Source organism: Solea solea, chromosome 20, assembly GCF_958295425.1.
Source record: "Solea solea chromosome 20, fSolSol10.1, whole genome shotgun sequence".
Lineage (NCBI taxonomy): Eukaryota > Metazoa > Chordata > Actinopteri > Pleuronectiformes > Soleidae > Solea > Solea solea.
In genome coordinates this window covers 16,057,398-16,083,788 of record NC_081153.1, presented here as the reverse complement: position 1 = coordinate 16,083,788, position 26,391 = coordinate 16,057,398, and the positions used below count along the sequence as shown (strand labels likewise).

At 41.2% G+C, this 26,391-nt stretch overlaps 1 protein-coding gene across 1 annotated transcript in view; it reads right to left on the bottom strand.

Moving 5' to 3' along the window:
- pard6gb (par-6 family cell polarity regulator gamma b) overlaps positions 1-19,578 on the bottom strand; it is a 29,871-nt gene extending 10,293 nt beyond the window's left edge. Inside the window, exons 1-2 of the mRNA XM_058620054.1 lie at positions 19,207-19,578; positions 14,978-15,200 (exon numbers count right to left, since the gene is read on the bottom strand). Coding sequence (XP_058476037.1) covers positions 14,978-15,200; positions 19,207-19,278 — 295 coding nt within the window. The 5' untranslated portion in view covers positions 19,279-19,578. The remainder of the gene's footprint in view (positions 1-14,977; positions 15,201-19,206) is intronic.
- Positions 19,579-26,391: the final 6,813 nt, after the last annotated feature.

The following is a 26,391-nucleotide window of genomic DNA, read 5'->3' as shown; positions in this document are numbered from 1 at the left end:
ACCACCCCCACAAAACACACACACACACACACACACACGGCCATAAGGCCATAAGGCACTTTTACATGGACTTATTGTCGGTACTCTCACAGGACCTCACACAGCACCAGCACCTTTATTCACACAAACACAAATGTCAGGTCAAATCATTAGGGTAACAGAGGTTAAGAACAGGAGAAAGGTATTTAAAGAAGGGAGTAGGACTGAGCATGTGCATACGTAAGGAGATTAACCTGCATTTGTGTGTGTGCTGACATAGACAGAGGAGGGTAAAACATCAAAGAAGGAGGAAGAGAAGAGCGATGGAGGAGACAGGTCTTGCATTCCTCAAAAGGAACAATCTACACTCCATCAGGTACCCTCCCCTCCTTCAAGAGAAAAAAAGTGGTGGTGGGGGTTTACAATTTTTCCTGCTTCCTCCCCAAACTACTGCTTCTGGTTTTAATGCAGCTGCCTCTTTGTCGGTCATATGCTTGAATCTAACTGGGCAAACACATGCTGTTGATTTAAGTTCCACTAAGCCTCCACTCCATCTGGCCCACAGGTACACGAGCTCGTCTCTGCTTCGTACCAATGCAAAGATATAAATAAAATGTCACAAGTTAATCTTTCCTGAAGAGACGAGTCGGGTTGTTAATTTCAAACCAAACAATAAAGCCAGAGAGTGACTCAACATTCCAAAACACACACACATGTCTCTCAGCCATATGACAAAGAACACACTTTCAGGCATGTTGGCAAAGAGAAGGTAAGAGGAAATACATTGCGTCACCGTAGTGGCGACACAGGTCACAGCAGCAGACTTGGACTGGAGTCCTACCACCTGTCTGGCCTTCTGTTCGAGGGAGTCAATGCTAGTGATAAAGAGTGCCAGTGTGAGAAGTTCAGACTTAAAGATTTGCATGAATCCTCTTCTCCTGCAGAACCACCACAACAAGACTCTTCAAAAACACACAATCTTGTTTAATGAGCTCCAGAGCATGTTGCTTATTTTATTGCCTTACAAAAATGAATAAGCCAATCCAAGGTTGGAGTTGTGTTGAATTTATTCAGGTTGCTTAAATATATGCAAACAGGACAGAGGAATTTGATTAAAAACAGCTCAAACAAGCAGGGAGAGCTAAAAATAATAAACTCACGTGTAAAGAGGACACAGTAGTTTGTGCTGTTTAAACCTAATTAAATCAGTATTAAATACTTTTATTTGCTTTTTATTGTATATTAGATTACATTATATTATGCAACACAACTTTGCTGACTTCTACTTGACTTTTCTTAACTTCATCCTCGTCCTCCTTAAACTTCAGAAAACCCATGTAGAAAAGGAGACAAGTGAGCAGAGAGACACAGACTTAAAAATAGCCACATTTCCCTCTGTAAACAAGTGACAATATGAGCAACTCATAACGCTCCCCGTGAGCCAGTTTCAATTTGTTTAGTAGTAAACAAGCGGCCTGAAGAGCAGACAGCAAGAGAATGAGGAAAGGGCGAGACTGTCCGTTTTCATAGAATATGTCTTGCTGAGAGGGTCTTACATCAACCCACAGGAAAAGTGATCCTTTGTTATGAAGCTGCCCCTGGGGACGTTCGGCTCATTCACACCACAAGCAAGAAAAATAATCCTTCACGCTACTACTTGACTTATAAGAGGCCAGAAAAAACGTTATCTTCAAAGGCAGATGAGATCACGTTTTATTCATCCTTGTCCAGGCAGACAGTCACACACACACACACACACACACACACACACACACATACACGAGGACACTTAGTGACAGAATGCATTCTCCTAGCCCCTTATACCTCAAACATTACAACTACAGGCCCATACTCCTGAACCTAGCCCTAAACAGCACGTCAGGATTTTCAGAAAGTAAGAAACACAAAAATGTGCTCACACATTGCCATTTTAACACAGGTTTCAATGTTTTTTTAACTAGTGGGATTATGGTCAATCGGCATTCACTCCCAGGTCAAATTACTTTTTTTATTAGCTTTGGCATTAGTTGGAACTCAAAAAAATGGGTGAACATGCTAATTTCTACTTTGTCTGCTTAATTTCTGGCAGCGACAAATTCCTGCATCATTTCCAGACCCATTTTCTAGCTTGCTATAGCTATTAGCCTATGAATGTTTGTGCACAAACTTTACTCTTTACAACTTGGGACAGCACTTAATATTTTTGATGTCATCAATCAGATTAGTTGAACAATTCACTGAAAGAGGGACCAAAGTAAAACACACAAGAGTCACCACCGTAACAATGTCACTGAGCTTCCACCTACTCATTTCATTTCTGGCGTGTTAGTGACATCACAATTCATGGAAAACTCAATTAAACAGGTTCACCCGCGTTAAACTCTCAAGTTATACTAACATTTGTGTAAAAAGGCTCTAGTCACACTGGTCCACTTACAGACAGAAGAGTAATGCTACCATTCTTAATCCTTTTAAATCCATGAGTTTTGCACAGCTATGTGTTGGACATTGTCATTAGCACAGGCTCTCTCATTGACCTCTTCTCAGTCAAGAACAAGGGTCACTGAAAATGCCGTTTACGGCCTCCAGGTGAGGCCCCCCCCCCATTCCCAGTTTGTGATAGGGCAAGTCCTTTGCAAGTCAGGGCAGGCCTCATTACCATCCTCCCCTGCACCTGAAAACACCAACACCCTGTCTTACACAACCAAACAGCATAACAAAACACTTCCTGTGTGTGGTGACACATATCCACGGTTCTTCCTGCTCCTGCTTTGCTCCACTGCCTCCATTTGTAGTTTACCTCATCAGGTTTCTGTATCTCTCTCTCCCCCATGAGCTGTCAGTGACCATTGTTAGAGCGGGTCTCTGGGACACAGTTCATATCAGCACAAGAGTCAGGGCTCATTCCTCCCCTCCTCCATTGTTTTCCTTCCTCTCCTATCCTCTACTGCTGAGTTGGCCTAAATCAAGCACCAACTCGGGGGGAGGAGGAGGAGAGGATGGTGTGTGGGAGAAGGGGCTGCATCTTCTCACAATGTCTGTCCATTCCAGACATGTGTGAGTCAGCTCAGGAGCTGGTGAGCCTGTATTTTAGGAGGGCTTTGGGTAAAAATGCAATTTATCAAAGTTTATTAAGGTTGATGTTTGTATCTTCATTCATCATCACGATGCGGGGGTCAGAATTACTCACTTGACAATCATCTCACTTCATTTATGGTACACAAGGCTTCAGTTAAGAGATGCACTCCTACTTACCCTGAAGCTATCTTTCCTAATCTCCTAAAACATCAACAGTTAGCTGATCATGAGGTCTGCACATATTAATCAAAAGTATGAAACAAAATGGAGCTTGTGTTGTTCTGAGTCATTGAACCGATCATTAAAGACAGACTATATAGTACAGCATTAAAATCAAGTACCTTATGGCCAAATTGGAACTTCCAGGAGTAATCAATGTTGCCAAGGACAAGACGTGTCATTCAGACGCTCGTTGTCATTTACTTTAATGTTGAATATAATATAATAGCCAATCATTAAAAAAACCTCTGTCTGCATTTACAGCCAATCGAAGCAGTGAAGATCATGTTATGGCTTAAGAACTGCCAGACTGGTGTGGGGCATGACCGCTTGTCTCATTGTTTTAGACTCGTGACCTACATAAGGCTGTACTTTGAGCTAGCTGTAATTGTTCTTTTAATTTGTGGAGCACGCATGCACACACACACACACACACACACACACACGCAGAGTTGTATAATCCTCTTCATCACCATAATCTAGAGTTTTAAAAGGCATCAGCTGAATTCTGTCATTTTCAGCACTGGCTGCCGTCAGAAAACATAGAAATAACTCTAAAATGCAGTCCCTCTTTTTTTTCCCCTTAAAAGAAAAAACAAACACCAAAGTGGCCTCAGATTTTGTCAGTGTGGCTAAGCCACAGGGGGAAATCAAAAAAGTAAACAACACTACAGAAACAGTCAACTCCCTCTCAGCAAAGAAAACCCTAGTACGTATAAACTACTCCAACATATACTAAACTGGCTGAGTCATATACAACATAAATATGCCTTTTTGTAATGTTGAAAGAATGATTGTCTGTTCACCGTGAACAAATTACTCATGTCTTGCACTAAATAAAAACTGAGAGAGAGAGAAAAAAAAACCCTGTTCCTTACATTATCCATATATACAAACATTGAAGAGTACACTTGAACACAGTCTGTATACGTTTCCTCAGACTTTTAAGTTAAGTGGTTTTAGCTGTGGATGGTACATGCCTCAGGGAGAGTAAACTTCAAATGGGGAAAAATAAATGACTTCACATGGGGCCAAACACATTTGACTGGTTTCTGGAGGCAGATGGTGTGTGTTTGTGTTTGTGCATGTTTGCAATGTACAGATTCCCAGCACATGAGACTGCCGTGTGCACCGGGGGCAGCACAGTGCACAAGAGACTCCCGTCATTTCAGAGCAAAGTGGGAAGTTATGTGATTTACTTTGATTAGAAAGAGGAGATGAGACTTTTATGAACTTAGTTTAAGGTGAGTTATGAGCAGTGATTATGAGCACGACTACAGTAGACCCAAAGCCGGGCCAGTGGTGAGTGCGTTTGCTGCAGATGAGCTTTCGTGAGGCAAAGTCAGTCCCTCCTTTGTAATTATGGACTCCAAAAATAACCCTTTGCAGAGGCAAGGTTGATGTTGTGCGAGCTAGGTCTTAGGGCTCAACTTGCTCATGATGTTTCTGAGGCCAGAAGAAGCAGATGTCTCAGCACTGTGTACCGGTAGTTCAAATTAATATTTAGAAATGATACGCCGTATTTTAAAAGTAATATCTACTTAATGACTGAGTGACATTGATTTTAAGTTCCTTAGAAAAAAAGAGAGGAAATTGAGGATTCTGATCTGATGTGTACATCAGTGACTCTTTCTAAGCAAACCTGGATGAAGTGAGGTGAACTTGGACTTCCTCAGTGGGACATAACATTAGCATATGTGAATTAGTGTGTTCACAGATGCACGGGCTAGCATGCCTGGCCTTGTCATTCACTACAGCTGTAATTAAACAGGAACTGCAGTGAGCAGTCTCACAGCGATCCATCTCTGCACAAACCAGCAACTCCTCCCTCAGAAACCCACCAACACCCACCCAGCGTCTATACTCCCTGCTCCCTCTAACCCCAAATGTGCACCCTCTTCCCTCACTTTGCTCATGGCTCGGTTCTAAACTGGGCCTGGGAATTTTCCACTGCATTCTCTTATTCAACCATTTTCAGTATTGTCCGAGCACAGACTGAAGGAAAACATGAGCAGATTTACACAGAGATGGACAGAGTAAATATCCACTGTGACACGACAAATCTGAAGGCCAGATTGCCTAAAGGGTGACCACATGACCACAAAGAGTAAAACTGGCATCGCTGCCTTTTCTCTGTTGCTCTTTGACTCTGAGCAACTGACAAAATAAACTGATTTTAAAAGGAAAAGTTTAAACTTTGGAAACACATCTACTAACATTCTGGTAAAATGATCAAATTATTACCAGCTTTGGATTTCTCCATAGTCAGTGTAAAGCTACAGTCACAGATTAACTCAGCATAAAGCGCAAAAGCGAATGAGAATTTATAGAGACATCCAACGACAAGCACCTCGGTTTGTGTAATGTGTGCAAAAAGCATGACAGCTTCATGCTAATGCTACATTTATAGTATTACATTTGCATTGGAAAAGCACATTTCTTTCATCTGCGTCCAGACACATTTCAGAGAGTTCACTAATATGAGAAAAGACAATGGCAAAAAGTAAGAGCAAGGATTTCTGTTATAACACTGAAGAGGAGGTAAAACTGAATGTAAATGTTAAATATTTTTGGCTCACAGTTGTGGTTCATGAGAACCGATCAGGGAATGAATGTGGGCAACTGCGTAATTTCAAAGCCCTCACTGTCTGCCCAGACTAAAACAGAGAAATCAGCCATTTTGACTACATAACACCAGAGTAATGTGGATGACAGATGTATACGGAGCAGATTTAATGCATTTTCAATTTAAATCTGGTTAATATATATATATATAAAAAGTATAGTAAAGTAGAAAACATTCTGTAATATTATTGTTTTAAGTTCATTTTCTGTGGGAATATCTTCTCTATTGTTCTGGAAATGTTCTACAATAACGTGGAATTCTGTTGTGTAGATAAACAGCTGTGTTTATCCAGACTGCTGTCCAACAAAGTTAAAACAGGAGCCCAACAAGCCCTGTATTCTCATTTTTATGACAGCATAAACAAACGCATAAACAAAGACCAAAATACACACACACACACAAATCTAGGTCACACATGTCATAGGATCTCGATCCACTTTCAGCCTGTAAATGAACAAAGAGAAATGAGGCCTTGAAGTACATTTTAATCTCATTTGTCTCTTTGATGGTTCATACTGCGGAGAAGTGGCTGTGCTGCTGCTGTGGTGACTTTAGGAAGTTGTTTGTTTGTCCCCAAAGGACCGGCTATATTCATCACATCCAGCATACAATTTCCGAGGACTAGGTCTCTGGGCTTATTTAGATAAAGTGTGAGGTCAACTTCAACTGAGCCACTGGATTTTTGAGAATGAGAGCAGTCACAACAGACACTTTGTCCAGACGCTGAGGCGTTTCTGAATTGAGAGCAGATGTGTACGTTCATTTTTTACAAATATGAAGAACTGAAAAGCAACAACAGGGGAATTTGCATGTCAAACATCAGACCAGTTTTGATCATTGATTTTCTACAAACCCAGAACAATGATATTTTCTGCTCACAGAAAAACCACAAAGGGGACACTGTCAAAGTGTACTTTCAGAAATACAACAGTAAAAGGATGAAAAAGAGCTACACAATGTGATTGGGATCATTTTGACAGATTGTGAGGATTTGTGAAAAATGTTTGCATCTCAACTGTTAATGCCACACAAAAGTATTATAATGATTCAATATTTTTAGTATCCGTTAACAAATATTGACCCAATTATTTGCAATGAATTGTGCAGAGTATGAAACTCATTAAAAGTGACAAAACATATCGAAGGAGTGGCCCTGACACAGACAACTCCTGTCCCACAATGTCTGGAAACTTCATTGCGGGGGAGCGGATAGTCAGTTCAAAGTGGGGTCGTAAACCAAAATGAAAGCAGGGACTTAGGAAACACAAACACCAATGAAGTTTCACCAACCGCCCTCGCATGTTTAATTAAAACAAAAGGCACCTCCCCTGCAAGACGAGAGAGGACTCAGTATGTGTTGGTCTGAAATGCACTACAATCATAGTCTAAAAGGAATTTTCTTTGCATCCTCTTTAACAATATGCCGTGTTATGGTTAAAATCCCAAACACACAGTATGAAAAGGATGCAGTGGATCAGACATTGTGTGTGTATGTCTGTGTCTAGCTGCACATTGACGTTAGCCTCCTTTTGTGCCAGCTGACATGATTTACGGCATCATCCAAGCTGGTTTTGTCGTGTCTTCACAGTCAGAGGGCAGCTCCCCGTCGGACATGGCTGCCGCTCCTCTGTTCTGCTCCTGGCATCTCCATCACACTTTAACTCTGGCTGGCATTGTCTGAAGACATGCAGAGAAAAGGCCACACGCAGGTTTTATGGAGAAGCCCACACACAGCACCTAAAAAAAGGGCTTTATGGCACGGAGACCCTTTTTTCTCCAGTAGAAACGGGGGCAGATTTCTTACACTGACTGGTCCTGAACTTGTCTGACATTTCTCCTGCTGCTGCCCTCGAGATATGTCATCAAAGTTTATGTCTAAAGCTGAGAAAAGAAGGCTCCAGTAAAAGGGCTTTTTGTCTCATGATGTACATGACATTTGCTTGTGGCACCTCAGCTTGTTCGGGCTTCCCCTGTTCCTGATTTCAGCTGACTCAGATTGAAAAAGGAGGAAAACAGCCAGACCACTGGATGGAGGTGGACTCAACCTGCCCACTCCTCCCACCATTCTTCCCTTCCCATGCCTGTCTGTCTTTCTTACTGTCAGACTGACTCCCCACTGTCTGCCGTGGTTTTCTCTCCATCACCCCCACCGACAAGTGAGCAATGCATGAGCTCCGATGTGAAAAGGTCATGCAGCTACACCTAAAACAGTATTCTTGAAGGCAGATCGAAACGATAAAATGGACGGGGTTTCAGGATTTTGCTGAAGTTAGTCTGACAGGAATCCTGCACTTTCAACACGGCTCAGGGGAAAAGTGAAAGCACGGAAGCGTGGAGATGTAACAAAGAAAACAAAAGGACACGAGAGGGGGGAAAACAGAGATGGGCTTTAAAAGAAAAATACACAGCTGCTGTCTCCTTCAAGGAGCAGTAGGCAGCATGTAGTCCTGTTGTACCATAGTGAATCTTTTTACTAAACCAGGTCCATGTTGCACAGCCTGAGGCTGCTCTCAAAGGAGCACAAAAGGTAGTGGAAGCCACAGACAGCACTCACAAATCATTACTAATGACTGAAGAGAGACACATGCTACAGTGAGGCAGTAACATAGTAACGTGATCAAAACAGACCCCATCATGTGGCTGGGACGCTTTTGTCATGAATCTCATGAATCTACAAAGCAGCATCCGAATCACAAGTGAGCAACAGCTGCACCTCGGCATCGATACAGTCAGATTGATCTACATCAATCAAACAATCCAGTTTAATCCGGTGTCCGAGGAATAAATCAGCTTAGAGTGATTTGGCTGGGATAAAGAGCCAATGCTAATTATTCAAGAGGCGGTTTTCCTTTTTTTACATGGATCAAAAGGTACAGGGGCACAGCTTTAACCTCCAGCTACTACGACTGAGCGCTGACATGTTGGCACATCTGTAGCACAATCCCATCCAGAGAACAGGCCATGTGGACTAAAGCACTCTCTCTCACACACCTCCTCTTTTCTCATAAAGCCTGAGTGTATTGGTGTGAATTGCCAGCTGTGTTGACAGGATTTGTTCAAATGACCAATAGAAAATCACAGAGACGGGGAAGGGAATAAATCAGAGTGGATTGGCACAACTGCTTTTACAGCACAGCAACAAACGCAACAAATCATTTGGTCCAGACAGCATGGAATGCTTCACTGCGTGTATCATACCCATCACCTTGCAACACGTGACCAGAGTCTTCACAACAAGCTGGAGAGGCAAACTGAAGCAGAGATGATAGCCAGAGGTTAGCGAGCCAGAAATCACAAAAAAACTGCACCTTAACGTCACTGTTCAGCTACAGACGATGACTTTTACTGAAAGAAAACTGCACCTTAACTTCACTGTTCAGCTACAGACGATGACTTTTACTGTTTGGGGCAGAGATTTGACAACAGAAGGGAATGTATTGTTTGGCTGGCTAATCCTAGCTGTTCCTCTTATGGACTAGGGCTGAGCAATTTGGGAAAAAGGAAATCCAATTACAATTTTTTATTGACATATATTACAACTGCGGGAGTTCATGCGCTCAAATATCATAAAATATTACAGCATTTGAAAATTATGAAAAAGACAGCAATATTGAGAGCACAGAGGAACATGAGAACTAAAGAAATGACATGTCTATGAGCAACTTCCCTTATGAGAGGAAATAAGATTTTAAGAAAAATTCGGTAAATGCAGAAACTGCTTAGTATAACCAGAAACCCAGACAAAACAAAAAAAACGCCCTCTCTGTTCCAACATTTGGACTGAAGCCGTTTCAGGAATAGTGACGCCAGTAGAGTTTCTGTTTCACATGTGGCATTTCTTAATTTGGCCGTATATTATCTCCTTTACAACTGTCTGTCTGTTTCTATTTTTGACAATAAACAACAGACTGAGCCATTAAGAACCAGATTCCATGCAAGAAAAATGGATAAAGTAGACTAAGTGGGGCTGATGGTTGAGCAGAGCTGAGCCAGAGTGACTCCATAGATAGAAAGGTTAGGTCAGGTCATGTCTGGGTAAGGTCAACCCTTTGCTATATCCTCTGACATCTCTACACACACCTCACAGACCATTAAACATTGAAGAGAAATACACCCTCTTCTAAAAAATGCTGTTATTCTTAATGCTCATTTGCTTGTGATGGAATTCAAACTCCAACTGCAGAGTAAGAATTAGGAAACTATTTAAATCTTGTGCATTTATCCTTAGAAGAAATGTCAAGTCTGTGCGTCTGAGCACAGATATGGTTTAAAAAGGTGATGACTAATACGCTGAAACTAAACTCAAACAATTCCACCATGCTGCATTCATTTTACTGTTACGTACTCCGTTAATAGTTTCGAGTGTAAATGACATTTCTTTATTCACGGCCTGCCAAGCTTTGTTCTGTTTACAACACATTTACAATTCAACTGATGCGAAAAGAAAAAAAGCTAAAGGCGCTGTGGAGAGTGTGGAGAGAAGTTGAGTGCAGACAGTCAACGCAGCCATAGTCATGGAATAACGCCAGCGGTTCTTTGATCTCCAAGCAACTGTGCAGGCCAAGTTGTTGAGAAACAGCACCGGCCTGGACGTCTGCACTTTTTAGCTTTAACTGGCTCAGCTGCAGTTACGTTTTCTTTTTCTGTTTTATTCTGTAGTGCCACATCTCTCTTTAGTTTGGCTGCTGTTGATAACTGGCCTTTTAGTTTTTACAGGTGTGGAGAGCATTGGGGCTGCCGGAGCTCAGCCTGCTAGATATTGAGCTGCACAGACTCGACCTTGGCCCACCCCATCTGCTCTATTTACTTAAACTTTTAACCCTTCACCAAACAAGGGTCTCTCCTTTTTTGTTGAAAGTTTAGTCTGTGTGCAGGCCACTGGCACTGACTACAAACCCCCCAGCCCCCCTCAAAACTGAGCTCCAAAAACCGCTCAGTGTTTTACTTGGTTGAGAAAGACTCATTAATTAACCATTAATGTAATTATAGGTAATGCGTTAATTAAATATAAGACATAGCGTTATACACAGAGCTTCACCAAGACCATTGCTGTAGTGTGGGAAGTAACAAAGCGTGTTATCTTATGACAAGGTTTGCCAGCTCAAAAAGCCTGTTAGTATCTTAACAACCTCCATTCATAGTGACAATTAAAATAATGGATTCACTTGAAAAGATAACATATATTCTCTCTAACGTTTTTACTGCTTACATGGACCATTGTTGGGGATTTGCATAGCTTTGCACAAGACTGAGCAGTTAAGGCTCATGTTATTTTTCCTAGATAAACCTGTGATAATGTCCATTCTCTGAGCACATTCTGTCTGAACGTCTGAAACAAATGAAGCCAAATGTACTCCCAACAATGTCTAAGACTGACCCCAAGCTAAGATCCAGCATCGACCAGACCAGGAGTCCAGCGCCTCAGCATTCAGAGCTGCTTTAGCCCCAAACTCTTCTTTCGCCACAAATCTTTAGATGAGGTCAGTCTCCTGCCATCACTTGCTCGGCCACCCCTCCCCCACCCCACTCTGTGTGTGTGTGCGCGCGCGCAAGTGTGGAAGCATGAGAAATGTTGAAGTAACAAAACTTCCCTCTGTGAAACGACGACCCCTCCCCCACTTTCTACAAATTCACACGTCTCATCATAGGTTTGGTCTTACTAATACAGACATATGTTAACATTAGGCCAGTTCTTAATGATCCATTTGGCAGAAATTAAATATGAAATACTTATACTGAGGGTTTTTTTTGAATGCACAATCCCCTGAAAGTATAAATTGTTATTACCACAGAAAGGGCCCTTGGTGGTCTCTACAGAGACCACCATGTTGGATGAACATATCTTTAATGAACACACTAAACATCTTTTGAGTTAATTGAGTTCTCCAACATATTTGGACAGAAAGGATGAGGTGAGGGATATTCCGGTGCAACCAAAAGATGTTGTTGAATCCTAAACAATGCATCAGACCCATGATCTTTTATTTTCACGTTGTTTTTAAACGTGGGAACTTGATGTGCAAAAGACACTGGGTTTGAAACAAACAGGTGGACTAACACACCTGGATAATGAAATTGGGATTTTGAGCATGAATATCTTCATTTGGACCAAAGATGGACACAAGAAAAACAAAGAGAAGACAAAAGAAAAACAAATACGATTAGAGTTCTTACAGAAGCAGGCATAAGCATTTTTGCTGCAGTACCATAAAAACGTCAATACTGCCCTCCGTTCACTTTGGAGTAGCTCTGACTTTGAATATCAATCAATATTCTCCCAAAAGAAAATATGTCTTGGACTCGTGCTGTGCATAAACGCGCTCAAATACAATAAAAGCAATAGAAGCAACAGCATAAAAACAGAACAAACGCCACAAATCAACTGATTTCTAAAGCTTCTGAATATAAAAACAACATACCATCGTTATTACACCTACTCTGACTGAAGAGTGCTCAGGTCATCATTAAAGAGGATGCCATCTTTGCCCACAGGGTGTAAACCTCAGGTATTGTCAGTGGGATTATCACTGCATTACCACACAACTGCTGCGCGTGCTCAAGTGATCTGACCAACAATGGCTATGTAAACCCTGGAGGTGGGTGTCAGGTAGATAAAAGAGAAACATGTGCGATGATACCTATTGTTGTTGGACTGGGCAAAAGTGCTCACACACACACACACACACACACATTCACAGAGAGTCTTCTTGTCAGGTTAAGATGAAGGTTTGATTTGCTGAGAAATTAATTACAAATACGTAAGGTTTTTAGCCGACCAGCCCAACAGAGACACCTTTGATACACCACTGGGCATATCGGTCCATTTTCTTTCCTCTCTTCCTCAAAAACTTGATCCCACTTATACTAAACTTTAGCGATGCCTTGCTTCAAGTAGTCCTTTTTTTTTCTCCTTCCCTTTTTGTCTCTCTTTGCGTTTCATCTCTACTGGGAGCCATTACACAGGCCTTTCCTGTACAATGTACCCACGAAGGTCTGAACATTTTGTTCTGACACGTTTTACACATTGTGACAGCTTGTGTGTCCAAATGAAGTGTTATCTTTTGCCTTTAAAAAAAAGAGGCAGAAAGAAAAATAACTTTAGTTGAGCAGTCAGGGGAACAGTCCAATTCACTTTCTTCTTGTTGCACTCATGGCCATATGAAAGGCAGTTAACGTTCCACTGAACACCCCTGCTATGACTGAGGGGTGAGTCATAGTGTCTTTATATGTGTGTGAAGCCTTTTCTTTCACCGGGGGTGGTCTGCTCACTCACTGATGATGACCTGATGACCAATAGACTGGTACTGACCAGTCATTATCAGACACTTTCTCGTACATGTACCACACTGTGTAGGGAGGGAGCGATCTCCTGAGATATGAGGTACCCCCGCTGTCACACACACACACATACACACGCCTCTTTGTCTCGCAGTTAACAATAGTCTGCAGTGAGGCTCAAGATGCTCATACTGCTGCAGCATCACTCACAACACGGGACATTCCCCTGAACCACATCACCATGTCAGCGCTGTGTTTACAGCACAACAGCGCGCGAGATAAGTCCTCATCTTAAGACCGAACCAAATCTGTCACTCAACGAGTTACACCTTAATACCCCTGGTGTTTTAAAGGATTTCTAGCGTGGAAGGTAGCACAGAAGAAAGTGAGAACAAGACATAATGAGAGCGTGAAACATCCCGACAAACGTGCTCGTTGAACACCTAAATCTCGTCAAACAGGGGCGTCTTATGCGAGTGTTAATGATGTCCAGCAGGATAGGACAGAGAGATGAGTAAAGAACTGCTAACAACTGCTAAAACTCAGTGGTTTCCTGTAGTGTTTTAAAGCAGTTTGCAGGCTGGCTTGCATAAAACAATGACCTACATAAGACATGATTTCAAGCAGCAGTTTAATTAGTGTGCTGTTTGTTTAGGCTCTTATGTATTAATTACACTGATAAAAAGTCACACTCTCAGTGGCTTACGCAAGATTTTCTTTTACATTTTACTATCTTTTCGATTGGGTAAAGACTGAGTTGGAAGATGTAATACTAAAATCCTAAATTATGTGACATACAATGGTTTCATTCAGCTCAAACAAGAAATCTGCAGCAAGATAATTTCCCGCACCATGACAAGCTTTTGTATCTGTACCATTGGAAGACAACTTAAACAATACCCTGGAGTGTACGTGTTCATTACACAACCAAGCCAGGGACATTCCATAAAGGATTGGGGGTATGAATAGAAGTGAATGGTGATAGATTCATTGGTATGCTCCCTGGCAGGCTGGCAGACAGTCAAGACCCACTCCAGAGTTGAGTTGAGCCGGGATCAATGAGGGAGAGACGGGGAGACAGAAGGGCAATAGCACTTGGTTACCATTCAGCATACTTCGATGTTGTCTTCGAACAAATACACGCTCGCACGCACGCGCATACAAACACATGCAGAGAAGTGGAGGGCGCTCGGTAAGGAGTCTCTCTCTTTTCATACAGATCTTTTGTCTCTCTGTAATGTCTGGTATGCCGGGATACAGGGTTTGCTCAATGACCTGATTTCTATGGTGCTGCAGAGGCACTGACTTGTGTGTATGCGCGTGCATGTGTGTATGCGGGAAAAATCTGTGTTCATCTGCCTGCGAGCCCTTCCGCTGCATAAGACACGGAGAGACTGAGACTGATTCAGCCAATAAGGGGGCAGGAAATACAACACACACACACACACACATACAGAGACACACTGAAAACCTCACATTAAGTAAACAAAAAAAAGCCTCAAGTTCCCAGAGTGGGAAGACCGACCGATAATTGGAAGAAGAAATATTCAGAGGGGAAACTTGATTCGAGTCAGCACAATAACTGCAGCCCATGATGCAGCTAATACAATAGATGATTGTTTTATAGGTTTGTCAGTTGCAGGATGTTTGAAAACAAGTATCCATCCGATGTTAATTAAAACTAATGGGTTTTAGCACTGTGGAATACTTCACTAGTTCAGACCCTGAGAGACCCACATCACTGGCCAAACACTCACAAAGGAAGTGATGCCATCTTAAAACCTCAAAATAACTGACCTTGTCTCTGTATGAAGAGCCTGAGCAGGGGATGAGCTGTCGACACGGCCTTGCAAAAGTTGTCATCGTTGTTGATTGGCAGCAGGTCGCCGTGGACATCCGCGTAGCCAATCATCACCTCCATATTTGCAATACGGTGAATGTGCAGAATAAGTTTGTAGAACTCCTCAAACTTGCCGGGCTTGATGCGATCAAGGGAGAAACGGCGGAACTCTGCCCCATACTGGAGGAGAAAACAAGATCAGAAGACAAGGGCACATTTAAAAAAGAGAGATGGTGGTTACGGCCAAACAGGAAGAGGAAACTGGGACGTACAACATCGTGTATTGATCTAAAACAGTTGACTGGCACACATAAAATGAACGGGGTGGAAATCCGCAGAGCGCCGTCACAATTCTGGCCATGACCTTTACATAAAAAACATCAGGGTCAGCGATTTTAAGAATGTCTGACAGAAAAGATCAAAATAATATTAATGCAGCACATGAGTCAGTTGCAAGAATATGCACTGCTTATATCTGGTTTCACTTATCCTCTCACAAACTGCTGAGAGGATAAAAGTAGCTGTTTAACTCAGTTCATCTGCAGCCACTGCACTTACTAGCGCTTATTAAATAACAAATGAACACTCCGAAGTCGGAATAAGTTATATTTTCTTCTTCATGCTATTCTGCAAGTGTGTGAATGCGGCATTCATTTCATATTTGGGGTAAATACACGAGTGTTGTGTCAATACTGTCATCTAGGGATTAATCAAGTTATCAGCTGTACATCAGTATTTGATGATATTCACTGATACATTAAGGTAAACTGAATGCACATCATGATTATGTCAATGCAAAAAAAAACGTCACTTGCATCACTTGTTACTTTGCCCAGTGGGACGCAACTTTTCAAAAGAAGAGCACAGGTGGATGAGTAAGCAGCAGCAGGATATATGAATCTGCTCTGACTCAGCCCAACACACTACAACAATTGTGCTACAGCTTTTTCCGGTGAGGTCAGCAAAGCACCAATGATAGCACAGCTGAGGGTCACGCCAGGGTCACCGTGTGTCTGTGAGTCATAGTCAAGCACAGACGTGAGGAGGAGCGATACGAGTGAGGCACAAAAGCACAGTTCAATAAACCACACACACGCACAATTGCTGTAGCAGCCGTGTAGGAATCACAGTGGTAATTTGTAGACTAAAGGTGCTGCTTGTTACTGTAATCATCAGCTCACAGCGGAGGGAAGCTGACGGCAGAGGAGAAGAGAGGACAGGAGATCTTTGGGGGGGGGGAGAGGGAGGGAGGGAACAGAAAACTGCTGACAGAGGAGCACAGGGGAGAGTCGTGGTATACTTTCTGGGAGGAGAGTGGAAGAGCGGGGGATACATTAACCAGTGCTGCAATTAGAAGATGACACATGAATTTAAGAGGGGGCATGTTGGGAAACAAGGGGGATGCCAAGCTAAGTTACTGTAGCCAGTGGAGCCACATACTGTATGTAAACTTGCTTTTTGAAAGTGTGACACTCAACATTCGACACAAGAAGCAGACAAACAGGTTTGTCCGTCTTCAACAGGTTCACGTAACACCTCAAAAAGGGAAACCAAAATAGGAATTAAGTGTAATTAACATTGCATTCGTCCTCATTATTTGACTTATCAGCTCTTAATACACATCTGCATTATCAGTGTGTTGCGTCACTGCAGAGTCTGGATGTTTTCCTGCACAGTGCTCGGTCTGAACAATCTGTTTTCACCAGCAGAACATGGCCCTCGGGTACAAGCAAGTCTCGACAAGGAACGATTAATCATGAGCTTCAGAACTAAACGCGAACCTAAGAATACATCATTACGACTGTGACATCACCTGTCCGCCTGGCCTATCAGGAGAAAGTGATGTCAACAGGTCGAAACACGTCGGGAGACACAAAACTCTGACACAGTGGAGAGAAATGGAAGATAACTGACTTCTGTATTTCACCAGTATTGGCTTTGTCCCTGTTTAAGGCTCTGGAGAACAGCGATAAGTCACCGGAAAAGTAAACAACGGTTCCTGGCATATTTAAAGACTCATAATTACATATTAAGCTTCATTTGGAACGTGAACTTTAAATGATCTACCGAGTAAGTTATTAAATATAAATACAATTTGGTGAAAATCTGTATAAAGAAAATAGGAGTGAAAGGATGAAAAAAAAATCCAACCCAACCCCCAACAGGCCCACACACTCTCCCTGTCTCTGATAAGAGCTTAACATGAGTGAAACCAGCTCCTGGCTGAGGCTCCAGGACAGACAGCAACACACCTACAGTGTCACCCCCGATAAGCTTATCACTGGAGCAGTTTCCACTAAGAAAACCAAATGTGAACCAGTGAGAACCAGACACACAACCCCACACCAGACTCAAATAACAGGTTTGAATGCCTAACATTACTACGTCTATTAACTGGGACATGATGTCAAACTCTTGACATCTGGTTGCCGGAGTGTTGATTGGCCATGAAAGACTGATTGTGAAAGCTACTGCACACCAAAGAGAACAACTACAACAAATCAGTTTCCCTTCTAGTTTTAACTTCTCTATGTCCCCAGTTTTCTAGATTCAATGATTATTTGGTCTAAAGACAGTAAATAGTAAAATGGCTGCCACAACTTTATGGAGCTCAAGAGGAAATCTCTTAACCAAAATTAGAAAGACTGAAGAAGATCATTTTATTAAATGGTAATGAAATAACTGCTGTGTAATTTGGTGTTGGCATGTTTGTATTATTACTTCCGCCAAGGAGATCGTATGTTTGCTGGTCTGCTTGTTTATGAGCAGGATCACTTAAAAAGTTGAGGATGCATCCAGATTACAGATCACCTTTGAGTGTCTTAACGCTGCAGGATCCTTAGCTGCCTTAGCTGAAGTAAGGTTGTGTCTTACTTAAATGTCCTTGACTGAATTCTCTCCCTTAGTCAAGTGAAACTTCTTATCTTCTCTTACTTATGTGAGTATGACACGGCCTTCAGCACACAACAGTCTGCTCATAACAAAACCTACGCAGAAAGAGCAACATAATATTACAGTCAAATTTAAGTTATTACGTGGGATCCAAAAATGGAAACATGTGACGTTACTATAGGACAGTGAGTCAGCTCAGCAGTGATGAGGTGAGGACGCTGCTCAACCTGGCGGTTTTCACCACGCAGCTCTCACCCACAATCGAGCTCTACGTCACAGAAGCACAGTGACCACAAAGATGAAACTGACCCTGCCTCAACACCTGAAGACACTGATGATCATTTCAATTCAAATCATTTCAGGAATCACCAACCATTTCTGCACCAAACAAAGACTCCAGGTCAACCTCCCACCACTCCTCTGAAACTGGGGCAGCCAAAACACAAAGAACTTGTGAAGTCACTTCTTGCAACATTATACATGGCATGTCACCTGTGACTCAGGAACACTTTCATTCAATATATGTGCAAACACACATGTGTGTGTGCAGACACGTGGATGTGTAGTGTGTTTAAATCGCAACTATACAATGGGTTGTCACTGTGCTAGATTGAATCTGAAGAAAAATGCTGGTTATAGAAAAGTCCCTGAGACTCAGAATAGTTCACTGTTATTTTGTGGTCAGGATTGGATTGTCAGGACTACACACACACACACACACACGAACTGTAGACAATGAAACTATTCAAAAAAACAACTTTTCTTATATTTAAACTCTTGACAAATTAGATATTAAATATGGTAATATGATTCTAAAAAAACAACCTTGCTGGTTAACTTGATTTAAGCAGCTGCTACACACTGACCTAAAAACACTGAAACTATACTTCACAAAATCCGAAGTGAATGCAAATGTTGTTGCAAACGCACACTTTTGACCAAATTTTAAAAACTAGTATAGAAAAACTGGATTGTACATAAAGAATGCTAAGCCAGTTTTGGGGGGTTTTGGGGGAAAAGAGCCAAATCAGTGCAATCTGCATTCTGTCGGAAGCAAGAAGAAAACAATCAGTGCAAATTACAGAAAACATGCTCAGAGTGCTGCGTTCAGGTCCCGTCCCAGGCACGAGATAACGACTTTATCACAGAAAAGATAAAAATGTGTACCGTTACACGCAGACAGTTTGTCTAACCAACTCCAGCTCCGACCATGTGAATGTGAACTCTTTTCATATTTTCTCTCCCCAAATCCACACACACACACGCACACACATATGCGAACGTCCACACTCACCTTGCTTTTCACTTCCACGGCGTTACAATCTACATTTCGCAAAGGTTGCGACTTATTAAAGCTCCGATTCATTTTTTCTGTTATTTGTGTTATAGTTTTAAAAATAAAAAAAATCTGCCGCCTTTGCCCGCAAAGAGCGAGAGGGAGTCTGAGGTCCCGCCGGGGTTCTGCTGTTAAATCCGTCTGCGCTGCTTCTCGCGGACCACTTCGTGTTGCTCTTCAGTTAAATTCACCTCCTGTTGTTGTTTGTTCTTATTATTTTTGATCCGTAAAACAAGAACGAATACTTAACGGAAAAACGGGAGGCGAGCTAGTACTCGCTGCGTTGACTTTAGGAGAGTGAGGTAAGTTTTGGAGTGACATCAGCCCTCCCAAAAAAATGGGATCTCCTGATAACTTCACGTGTTGCACGTAATCCCCAGTTTCCTTTTCCACCCGAGGTTATCATGTTCATAAAATAACAGTCAATAAAAGTCTCCATAGCTATAAAAGTTACACATAAGAAGAATATGCTTGTTACTGAAAATCAAAGCAAAATGGAGAATAAATATAACAGTATTTAATAATACTCATGCATTACATGTGTACGCATGTTGTTTTTGTTTTTACAGAAAATAAACTCAGAAATCGTTTGAAAGGCAGCGATGTCTCCCAAGAATTTTCTGATGATCGATATAGGGAAACTGAGAATGTTCCTCGTCTATACACAATTTACCTTTTGGCCGTTAGGACGCTTTAATACAAGGTTTGCTATGTCCGATAGTACATGAAGGCAGCACAACGTTCTCTGCTCCTCCGGTGCGCCAGGTGGCGCCAGAGGGCGCAAAACTTTACAAAAGTACAAGAACCACAGACGTGAAGTGAATCACATGGTTGCCAATTGACAATACATTACTTATATTACGTTTACATGACTTTCGTTCATTGTTGTCTTTTCTATTTTTGATTGATTTGGTGTATCTGTCCTGGTATTTAATTATTTAAATATTTTCAAATCGCGAAGATAAGATAAGATAATCCTTTATTAGTCTCACAATTATTCACATTTATTCACATCACATTTATGAACGTACACTATAGAAGAATTCGACTATTAAGATTATAAAAAATCTTATCTTGTCCAATGTTTGCTTTGAAAATAGGATTTATATAATCATTCATCTAAAACAACAATTCCCAAAGTGTGGGCCCTGACCCCTAGTGGGCCGTGACGGTACTGCAAGTGGGCTGTTAATATTATAAATATTATGATTTTTGTATTAAGATTTAAAGGGTTAGGGGTTAGGGTTGGTGCAAAATGTGTACGTTTAAATTATATGTGATAATGATATTTTAATCTTCATGTTGATGTTGGGTTTAATACTTTACATTTTATGTGTATCCAGTGTCAGCCGGACAGCATACAGGCCTAACATTTCATTTGTCAATTTTCATTTGTAAATTATTATTCTTGCTGATGGGTAATTACAAATTTTGTTGTGAAGCTAAACATTTCAAATATTAAATGGAGCCCAGCTGTAATAACCATATTCAAGTGCAGATATAAAGTGAGGTCAACAGATTATTAATATGCGCTAAATGTTTGTATCCCCACATGAAAACAATAATATATATGGGAATTATTAAGCCTAGTCTTGTATTATGTCATATTAAATACGTTTTTGGATCTCCAGTGACATGGAGCAGACATGGTATAATGTATCTTATATAAAGTACGTTAAAGGGATATTTGAGTAAGTATCAGAGTACAGAAAATGACTTCAGCTCATCAAGACTAGAAAAGCTCTATATAAATACAGACCATTACCAACTCTTCTTCTTCTGATTTTATTTGGTCGTAACAAGTAACAAAGACAGTTAGAGGAAATGTAGTGGAGTAAAAGTAAATGTTGCGAGAAATATAAATAACAAAGTAAAGTATGTGAATTGTGTGCTTAATTACAGCAACAAAGTATTTATACTTTGTTACATTATAACACTTCTTATACCTTATTGCACCTGTCCAGTTGTCATTAAAACATGATGTTAATGTTGCAACATCTCTTCTACTGGCTTTCTCACTACCTCAAAGTTTAACCAACACCTAGTGTAAGAAGCTTGGTGAAAGAGTGTGATGCATTTCCCCGACTGCTGTCTTGCTTTACAACATTCCATGGCCCCTAAAGTTGCCTGCACAACAGCTGCAGTCTGCAGTGTTTCCCCCCCACACATGCTGCAAATATTGCTTGTTTACTTGCTACAGGACTTTGTTGACGAGGTACAACCTCTCAAGGTACACAAATAGCCATTGTGGCTATGCGTGCACCCGTCTGGTGGTTTGGTATAATAGTAGTTTTGGGGTTTTATATTTTGGGCTTCAGTCATGGCAGCTAAATGATTTATCATTTTATTTAATTAGTGATCTAATCCTTAATTATATGTTTATCTCATCTACTTGTGACGTAATGTACCAGGTGGATGTGATTATATTATTTATCTTTACACAATTTTACACATGTTTAAATGTGTGTAATCATGTAAAATGTGTTTTTTTTAGCCTCCTCAAAGCTAAGTTGTTGTTCTTTTTAAAATTTGTTGAGGTCTTTATCGATCAAAATGGTGCCTGATGAGAAGGCTTTCTGTAATATATGATGTCATTCATTTTGATAACTTATAATTAATGAAATAGTGGGAAGAAAATGCTGAAAATATTAATGCTGTTTTTAACTCTATGTTGTCCAAGATGCAGACTGATAGCGCCCACCTAGGCTTTCCTGTAGTACTGCACCTATTTGTGGAAGTGCTGCTAAAAAGCCTGGATATTTGCACAATTTTATGTGCTGTAAAGTGATCTTAGATATAATATGACGTCACTTTAATGCACCATTACGAACACAGGAAAATATTCAATCAGTATAATATATTACTTGCAACTCTGTTTGAATTCACAGTTGTTGGCAGGTTTTTCCAATCAGCAGAAAAAGAAAGAAAGAAACCTAATTTCACTTTGGATGTATTGAAGATTCTCAATGAGATAATAAAACATCCACTGTATTTGAAATATTTGATCAAACATCGCATGTAGATCTTAACGTGGCTGTCACTGCTGGTTTAATTAATATTTAAATCTTTTATAATCTTCTGTCTTTGAGCCAAGGGAAATCTGGACAAAGATGCCACTGAGGGAGAGAAAAAAAACTGATCTGTATCAGCTGTGGTTTCAAGTCACATCATAGACGTCTGCAAATATGAAACTCCATACAGGAGAAAATGGAACTTCAGTGGTGCATAATCAGCATAATCAGAATTGGCCAGGAGCCTAATTAGATCTTGTTAGAACCCAGCGCTGGCAAGCATTCACTCAGTAGGACTGTAAATCTTTATCATTTAAAAAAAACAAAACCAAAACATTACACTTAACATGTGTTAAATCGACACACAGACATGTTGTACATGTGCTTTTCAAACAGAAAACATGACAAAGTCCTTTACATGTAAGAGGTTATTTTGCAGGGTGTCGTTTACCTAATGGAGTAGTCCCACTTTTGACCAGCAGGTGTCAGCACATGCCCACAAAAGTAGTGGATATTCGTTTTAAGAAGAAGGCTTTGTCAGGCACAGTGAGTGCTGACTTGACAATTAAAAAACATGTACATTCACTTGCAATCCAAATTTTTGTCTGATGTATCTGTGAAGACAACACAGCACATACGTTGGCATGCAATAAGTACACATATGTATATATATACATATATATGTATATATATATAGATATATATAGATATATATATATATTGTATATATAAAGCTCATAGTACAGTGTGATAGAGAATAGCTGTGGAAAAACAAGACTTAGGAATTAAATCATCAAGATCAAACACAATCTCACCATCAAAAGTGTGCAGAAACTTTGTGAAGGTGTTGTTTAAAAGATTAAATTAGTTAACGTCTTTTATGAATGTCCCTGTTCAGTGGGTGAATGAGAGCCAAAATATCCTCGTTGTTATAATGAAGGACAAGATGAAAAAGAGCAGAGAAGTGGGAAAAGACAGAAGTGATGGAGTACGTAAAAAAACAAGGGAATGTAACTGAGTCATTGTATTCACGCGTGCACTTTCTCGCAGAGGATGTGGGTACAGCACAGTCACTTTATACTCACAATGAACCGTGTGTGGTTTTAATCCAGATCCATATGTCTGAATTCAGGTGGGCCTCTACTTGGTAATGTGAGAGCAGATTACAATGAGATGAAGAGATACTCGTTGCAATTTATTCTCGGTGCAGAGACAGAGAAACATCAGGAGTTGATTACAGGCGGGTATTTAAATGGCAGCAGTGCCAGCCTAGAGTCAGCCAGACCAACAGAAAGTCCCCTGATTCAACCCTCCTCTCTGTTCTGCTCCACTCGCTCCCTGATTAAAGAGAATACACACACACACACACACACACACACACACAGAAATATTGCCTTCACGTTCATTCTGTGGTTGTGCTATAAAATAAGCAACGCTGCAGCCTTTCCTCCGGACCACACTGAGTCATGACTCACCATCAGACTCTCCAGCCGTGCCCTCTGACTTGTCTACTCACCAGACAAAATTAAATGTGGCAGTAAACCTGGTTGCAAACTTGAAAAGTAATCTCTTTCTGTTTCCATCACTCTGGTTTTCTCTCTCCTGCTGTGTAGCCCTCACAGTATACATGTCTGCGTGTTAGACACAGAGTCGGGAGGAGAAGGAGGAGGAGGAGGAGGAGGAGGAGGAGGAAGAAAAGATGCAGGAGAGGATGGTGAGAGTCTGTGGAGGAGGCAGGAAGAGATGCAGTCAAGTGAACACATGGAGTGTTGTTGGCAGAAGCTTTCTCGAAGGCTGTCACCTCTGTTACGGGGGCGACTTGATAAGTGGTGCTGGCCACACATCTGCTGCCATTGGATTAAAGAGAAAATTAATAATCTTTACAGCTGATGCCAGTGACAGCTTCATTTTTGGTCGGTAGCAGAGTGAAGTTAGACTGCAGCACTATGCTTTTGTTAGATCATTTTCTATGAATATTTCTACCCAGAAAACCCATTTTTTTTGCTACTTTTTTAAAGATGTGGTGTGCCTCAAGGCTCCATTTTGGGCCCCCTTTTTTAAACTAAATATATGGTTATAATGTATGTATATATATATATATATATATATATATATATATCACCATTTTATTTTAAGCTGATGACATCCAGCTATACAATAAGTACTTATACCAGTTATTGAAGCTAGCAGACAGTTAAGTTATATAAAAAGTTAATGTCAAGAATGCCAACAACTATTATTTCCCTTATTTGGGTACATAAATTAATGAATGTATTGCACATGCAACTAGATATTTGCATATTATGTTATGGAATGTCAAACATCATTTTGATAATCATTATTATAATGTCATTCATTCAAGTCCATTGATCTGATCTGTAACAATTATGCCTGTAAATGAATGTAAAGTGTGTAGCTTGTAACCCAGAAATGCTCACTGATTTCTCTCTCACGTTTGTGCAGCAATGAGGATCTTAACTAATTCACATGAGCATGATCAAATCACACTTCAGTTATTTCCGTCTTCACTTGTTACCGGTTAGTTTTATAATACATTTCAAACTTGCTACAGCCAAACAACAGACAACAATTAAATAAATGAACTTCTAAGATTTTAGGGTACTATCTCTGCAATGTGAAAACTTTTTTTGTTGTTTTTTCCCGTAGGAGGGGGCTTTCCATGCTCACACCCGTGATGGACCCTCCACCTAAGTGTGCCATTGTCATGTCATTAGCCACACACACACACAGACATGTGCTCAGGCACGTACACAGGCCTGTGAACCCTCTGCTGCTTTCACTTATTCTCTCCGTCTTTTTCCACAAAGACACACATATTTTCACACAATGCCACCTCTCACACTTCACTGCCCGCTTTAGTTTCAATCCCATATGGACATCGCCTCTTGTCTGCGCCCTGTAATTTGTGGACTCTTTTGATGTGCAAAGTGGCAGAGATCTGCACCTCGGGTCTGGGTTTCGCCACGGGTTTTTGGCTGGGGCAAAACTTTCACGATTACACCGTCATCAAGCGGCATTTCCTAATTAGTATTGATCCAAAAGATTAATTCCACAAACCTCCTGGGAGCTCAAGCCTCTTTGCAAAAGACTGAACGTTGCACGGCAGACGACCTGATTCAGCAACAGCTCTGTCTGATCCCCTGTTGACAGACAAACACCTCCATCATCCTGCAACGCGCTCGTCCACCTTCTCTTCCTGTGACGCCATGCACGGTGCTTCGTTTCTTCTCACTCCAGTATGAAAACATCAACCATCTGGTCCAGGGGTGAAAGGTTAAATCTCAGGCTGGTAATGAGGATGGCGTCGCTAGGGGGATGTAGGAGGTGTGTGTGTGTTCCTGTGTGTGTATGTGCAAGGCTTGCTGAGCATGTCTGCTTCCTGAGTGAGCATTAAACATTAACGAGTCAGCTCTGTGTGTCTGGAGAGAGAGACACACACACACACACACACACACACACACAGACAGAGAACAGGAGGACAGGAGTTGTGAGGGAAAAGAGACACTGCATGGGCAAACTTACTTAGGAGACAAAAATGTGGCAGTATAAACATGGATGCATGTACATCACACACACGACACTTGAGAGCACAGAGAGATTGACTCCATGTGGAGACACTCTTCCTCTCAGTCGCCCTCTCCTCAAAAAGCTTTTCCTCTTGTTTATTGACTCAGCCTCCCAACATTCGGTTTATCAATAGCGCGGGTCGATGAGAGAGAAACAGGCACAGAGGCTGCTGCGATGAGGTACTCGGTGGGTGTGTGCATTTTCCTGTCCGTGTACACAACAACCTTTTTCTTCCACCCAGGCTATTTCATCCAACACATCCCATCATTTGTTCCAGTTATTTTCCACCGCGGCTGCAATAATGTCCGCTGCATTTCCACTGCTTGTAATAACATGCAGGTTTATAACAAGGTAAACGGTTAAGATAATAGTAAGTGGTCTCCTCTGGCCTCTGCACCACAGCTGCCTAATTGGTTGGAAATAACAATGGTCCAGAAGTGAAAGTCAGCACTATATCGTCAAGTACAGTGAGCACACAGGAAAGCTGAGTTATACCTACGTCTCTTTATGCTCCTGAGAGACTACTCCTGCATGCGTGTGTGTG